Here is a 5,616-nt window from a genome sequence, read left to right on the forward strand (position 1 = left end):
AACTCCTGAGCTCTAGCTGCCAACCATGCACTTGGCAGCCATAGTTACCAGACACAAATCTGATTCTGTCATTTATTCATTGCATGACCTATGTTCCCAGGCCTCAGTTTTCTCACTTGCAAAATGGAGAAAACACTACCTGCCTATAGGGTCATTGAAAGACAGAATGAGCTCACACTTCTGTAAAATGCTTAGACAGAGTCTGGCACACAATAAGAATAGGATGGCTTTTATTATCTCCACTGTACAGATCACAAAACTGAGGCTTCACCTTCTGTAACTCTGCTAAGAGCAGCTGCAGGTAACGTTTTTTGAATGTTTACTCTGCTCCAGGCACACACAAGGGGAGACAGAACTGTATTTAGGTATGTCACACCAACAGTTCTGCCCTTAACCACTACACAGTGAACTGTGTGGGCAGAACTAGGGACCAGCATTACTGGAGAGTGCACATTACTCAGGGAGCAAGGAACATAAGGGAGTGAACACTGCAAACAAGAAGCTTGATGTAAAGACTTTGGAGATTCTGGGAGTCACTCTAAGGGCTGAGAGTTTCCCTAAGTCACATGGGTGTCACCCATGAAGGCTGCCAGGGTTAGCTGGCGGGGAAACAGCAGGAATATGACCAGAGCTGGGCAGGGCATCAGGTATATGCTAAGTTCCCAGCCATAGGCCACGGCTAGAATGGGGTGGGTGAGAGCACAGGTTCTGGGGGCAAATGCAGCAGAGATACTGATTCTAAAACCTTGGCAATGGGCTTCATCTCCCTAACCTCAGTTTTCTCATCTGAAAAATAAGGATGAAAGAACAGGAGAACAAACCTCATGGGATTAATGGGGTGACTTAATCTATGCAAAGCGTTCTCCAGAGTGCCTGGTGCTCAATAAAAATTATTACCATAGGCTCTGGAGGCAGCAAAATGGCTGGTGACCTAAACCCGGATTCTGGGCCTGCTCTTCAGGAGTTTGCAAGAACGGGGTCTGGAGAATCTGGAGGCAAAGTGAGTGGGTTCTAACCCCGCTCTTGAAATGAACGACCTCAGATGAGTTCCCTAAGGTTCCTGGTCTGTATCCTCAGTGGTAAAACAGGGTAACTACCCACGTCCCACAGTTGTGATAATTCAGAGATAATTTAAACACTTAAAGGGGTCAGCATGATGCTTGGCACAGAGATAAACGTGCCCAATGATCAGCATTATTATTGTTGCTAACCCTTAAATCCGGCCCGAGAACAGGGCCATCCATCCTCAGGCAGAATATTACCGGTGGATGCCCCAGACTCAGAATGAGGTGTGGATGGTATGGGAGTTAGTTAGGGGTAGGCTATAGACCAGAGGCAGGACAGCACCCTGGGGCCACATCCTTGGCAGTGTTCGGGCGTCCCCCTCCCAGCGGGGTGCAGGGACGTTCCCCTGGGGCGTCAAATGCACTAGGCCGAGATGTGTCAGCCGGGCCGGCAGGGCAAGGACCATCGCCCCAGGGAGTGCCGCCGGCTCCCTAGCCCCTTACCCTCCCAGCCCCCTGCCTCAGTTTCCTCTGACTTCTCGTCTCCTGGGGATCGCAGCCTCCACGGGGCGGGCCGGGGCCGTTACCCCGAAGACGATGCGGAGGAGCCAAGACCCACGGGAGGGAGGCGGCGGCACCATTGAGCCCAAGAGGCGAGCTCGAGCCCCGCTTCCGCGGGCTCGCGCAGCCCCGCCCCAGCCCCGACCCCGCGGCACCTGAGCTGCGGCTCATGCGCTTCTCCCAGCCGGGCGGCAGCTTCTCCTCGTCCGCCATCTTGCCTCCTGCCGCAGCGCCCGCTCCGCCCCGGCCGCGCCGAGGGTCCCTCGCGCCTGCCCGCCGCCGCCGCCTACTGGTTCAGCGCGCCTCGCACCAGGACCTGGAGGCGACGCTCATTGGGCATCCCGACCGTCAGGACTGGCCCTCTGGCCTCCTATTGGGCAGAAGCGAGGGCGGGCGCACTCTCCCGCATTTTGGTGAGCCCCGCCCCTGGACCGCCTCAGCCCTGCCCCGCCCCCTCACTCTCCGAGGCTCTTAAGTGGTGAGGAAGGAGCTCCAGCCCGCCCTTCTCAACACCCTTTGGTGAGCACCAAAAAAGTCCCGACCGCTGCTTTGGAGTCCTTCGCCGCAGGGTCGGTCAGCGCAGGATAGAGTTCATTGATTGGCTAATGCAGCAGCGTTTCATGCTTCGCGGAGCCGTTCCTAGCAGCCTCCAGGGCGGAAGTATCTGACCCGTAACGGCGGCCGACCGGTTCCTTAAAAGCCGTGGGGGGGGCCTTTGATGTTGCCATAGCAACGCGGTTGCCTTGGAGATGAGTACCTAAGTGCCTGAAGCCTAAATTCGGCTCTCCAACCTTCCTCTTCCCACCTGTTTCCTCCAGATGTCAAAACTAACCTAGCCCCTTTTACTTTTTGCAAGGTTAACCTGTTTCATATGCTACTGATCCAAATGCCTTCCACGTCCTTTGGAACCTACTGACTTCCCTATTCCCACTCAGGATTGCTTCTTCCTCCGGTGAAGGTGACTGGTGGGTGCTGGCATTGACACTCACAGATGAGCATGTGAGAGGAGGTGCGGGTGGAGGGGGGCTCCGTTTCAGCCAATTTAAAACTGAGTTTGTGGAACCCGTGGGGCGCAGAGGAGGTAGCTGGGGACCCAGGGCCTGGGACTGTGGGACTGTGGGCTGCAGGTAGACAACAGTAGGGAAGAGTTCACCTACAGTTCATCCACAGCACAGACCTTTATTGTGACCGTTAAAAGGAATGAGACCCAGTGACGTGGGAAATATATACACAAGAAAGCAGAGGCAGGGCGTGGTAGAAGGTTAAGAACACTCTGAACCCAGATTTCGGTTCAAAGCCTAGTTCCAGCCACTAGTTATAACCTTGAACAAATTACTTAACCCCTGTGCTTCAGCTTTTCTATCTGCAAAGTGGGGTTAAGCAATAATACATGCCTCTTGACCACCCTTATGGTCCATCTTACAAGGGTACATGTGACTCTTTCAAATGTACAATATAAATGTCTTAACAACTAAGAAATGCTATGAAGGCTATGTTAACCAGTTTGGTGAAAATATTTAAAATTGTATAGAAAACCAGCACACTGTACCCCACTGATACTGGAAAAGTGGCGCCCCAGCCAGCTCAGCCGAGCAGGGCCTGGGGAGAGGACCTGCCACCTCCTCTTGGTGACAGCAGCCAGCAAAGGAACCGGCAGGCTAGAGCAAGAGGGGGAGCTTTCCTCCCCCAGAGGCTCCAGTAGAGCAGCACTAGAGGACCTGCCAATCAAGGAAAAACACTGGTGCCTATCCCTGATTGGTTCATTTTCAATCCTGCTCCTGATTGGTCTATTTTATAGACCAATCACAGCTAAGCTATTACACCTATATAAGACCCCTGAGCAGAGAGCCTGGGGGTACATCTTCGCAGACCTTCAAGGAAGATAGAGCAGAAGAATAAGACTTCAGCAGGCTGTTGTAGACTTCTGAGGGAGAAGAAGTGAGAGTTGTAATAATACTTCTGCTGCTGATCCTGCTCTACAAAGAGGGTTGGTTCTTTGTAGGAGCTGTAACACTTCTACTGCTGACCCTCCTCTGCAAAGAGGCTTGGTCCTTTGTAAGAGCTGTAGCACCTCTACTGCTGATCCTGCTCTACAAAGAGGCTTGGCTCTTTCTAAGAGTTGTTTTCATAAGAGTTGTAACACTTGCATCCTGCCCTGCAAGGAAGTTTGGTTCTTTGAGCTGTAAATAAAACCTCATTGTTCATTCTGTGGTCCATCAACTCATTCATCAAATCGTTGAGACCAAGAGCCTGGAAATCCAGTGTTAGAAATCCGGTATCACCATGACAGCATTAACGTACACAGCTATGATTTAATTAAAAAAAAATACATGCCTCTTGTATCTGATGTGAAGATTAAATGTTAATTTGTATAAAGCCTTCAAAACAGTACCTGACCCATAGCAAGGAAACAAAGATGTTAGCCAGTATTGTTTGCTGGGTGAAAAAGCAAATTATAGTACAACACAGCAATGATAGTATGTGTGAAAGTATAACAAAAGCCCCCCCCCCAAAAAAAAATCAACGAAGAAAACTAATCAAAAAGAATGAAAAGATCAGACTTATGTAAAGATAGCAAAGATACAATGCATAAAAAGGCAAGCTACTGAACAGTAGAGTATTAGAGTATGTATAATTACCTCAACTGAGTAAAAACAATTTATATCACAGCAAATTTCTGGATTCCTTCCAATATGTTAATGACTACCACTGGTGATGCAGGTGAAAGAAGAATGAGGAACTGAAGTTTTAATGTAACATTTGACTTTTTTTTTTCCCCCCTGAGACAGAGTATCAAGCTGTCACCCTGGGTAGAGTGCCATGGCATCACAGTTCACAGCAACCTCCAACTCTTGGGTGTAAGCAATTCTCTTTCCTCAGTCTCCCAAGTAGCTGGGACTATAGGCACCTGCCACAATGCCTGGCTATTTTTTTGTTGTTGTAGTTGTCACTATTGTTTTAATTGGCCCAGACTTAGGGCAGAGTTGCAAAAGCAGTAGGGTTTTCAGCCTTCTGTTATATCAGCATCTTGCTTAATAATAGAAGAGGCCAGGCAAGGCATGGTGGCTCACAACTGTGATCAAAGCACTCTGGGAGGCCGAGGCAGGTGGATTGCCTAAATTCAGGATTTTCAGACCAGCCTAAGCAAGAGCCAGACTGGGTCTCTAGTAAAAACTGAAAAACTAGCATGGTGCCTTCGTGGGTGCCTCTAGTCCCACGACTAGAGGGACTGAGGCTGAGGCAAGAGAATCGCTTAAGCCCAAGAGTTTCAGGTTGCTGTGATCTGTGACGCCATGGCACTCTACCAAGGGCAATATAGTGAGACTCTGTCTAAAAAAAAAAAAAGGTGGGGGGGATGGAAATGCTCCTGTTCCCAGCATTTTCTATTAGAAGCCACGGATGCTGCTAAACATCTTACAATGTATGGCCCCACAAAAGGAACTATCCAACCCAAATTGTCACCAGCCAAAGTTCAGAAACCCTGTCATGGAATAATTACCAAAGCTAACGGGTCAATATTGGTATAATAATATTAACTAAACTATAGACTCCCCTGCCCCAATTTTTCCATTAGTACTCTTTTTATGTTCCAGGATGGGTTTGCCTCATGTTTTCCCATGATTAGATTGAGGTCATGTGTTAATGGGAAGAACATGACAGAGACCACATGCCCTTCAAGATCTGGGTAACAGGTATGCTGATTGATAATAGTGTTACTGTTTCTGTCCCACTAAGTGAATAAAGCAAGGAAATATATACACACATCTCTGTATGTATTTGCATATATATTAAACAAAAGCTATGAATTCACACTGATGCCTCTAACTTTAATCCAGCCTCATAGGATTCATGCTAACTTTTCCTGACTCCTGTTTTATTTGTAACTTCTCTCTCCAGCAGTGAGCAACCTGGCTCACATTATCTACATACAAGACATTATTTGTGGGCTCGGAGCCTGTAGCTCAACCGGCTAAGGCGCCAGCCACATACACCTAAGGTGGTGGGTTCAAATCCAGCCTGGACCGCCAAACAACAATAATGGCTGCAACCA

At 49.0% G+C, this 5,616-nt stretch overlaps 1 protein-coding gene across 1 annotated transcript in view; it reads right to left on the bottom strand.

Annotated features, from left to right (window-relative positions):
• PIN1 (peptidylprolyl cis/trans isomerase, NIMA-interacting 1) overlaps positions 1–1,915 on the bottom strand; it is a 15,663-nt gene extending 13,748 nt beyond the window's left edge. Inside the window, exon 1 of the mRNA XM_003797973.3 lies at positions 1,721–1,915. Coding sequence (XP_003798021.1) covers positions 1,721–1,778 — 58 coding nt within the window. The 5' untranslated portion in view covers positions 1,779–1,915. The remainder of the gene's footprint in view (positions 1–1,720) is intronic.
• Between the last annotated feature and the right edge of the window lie 3,701 nt (positions 1,916–5,616).

Source organism: Otolemur garnettii, unplaced genomic scaffold (genome assembly GCF_000181295.1).
Source record: "Otolemur garnettii isolate 467f Iridium unplaced genomic scaffold, OtoGar3 scaffold00127, whole genome shotgun sequence".
NCBI classification, from domain to species: domain Eukaryota; kingdom Metazoa; phylum Chordata; class Mammalia; order Primates; family Galagidae; genus Otolemur; species Otolemur garnettii.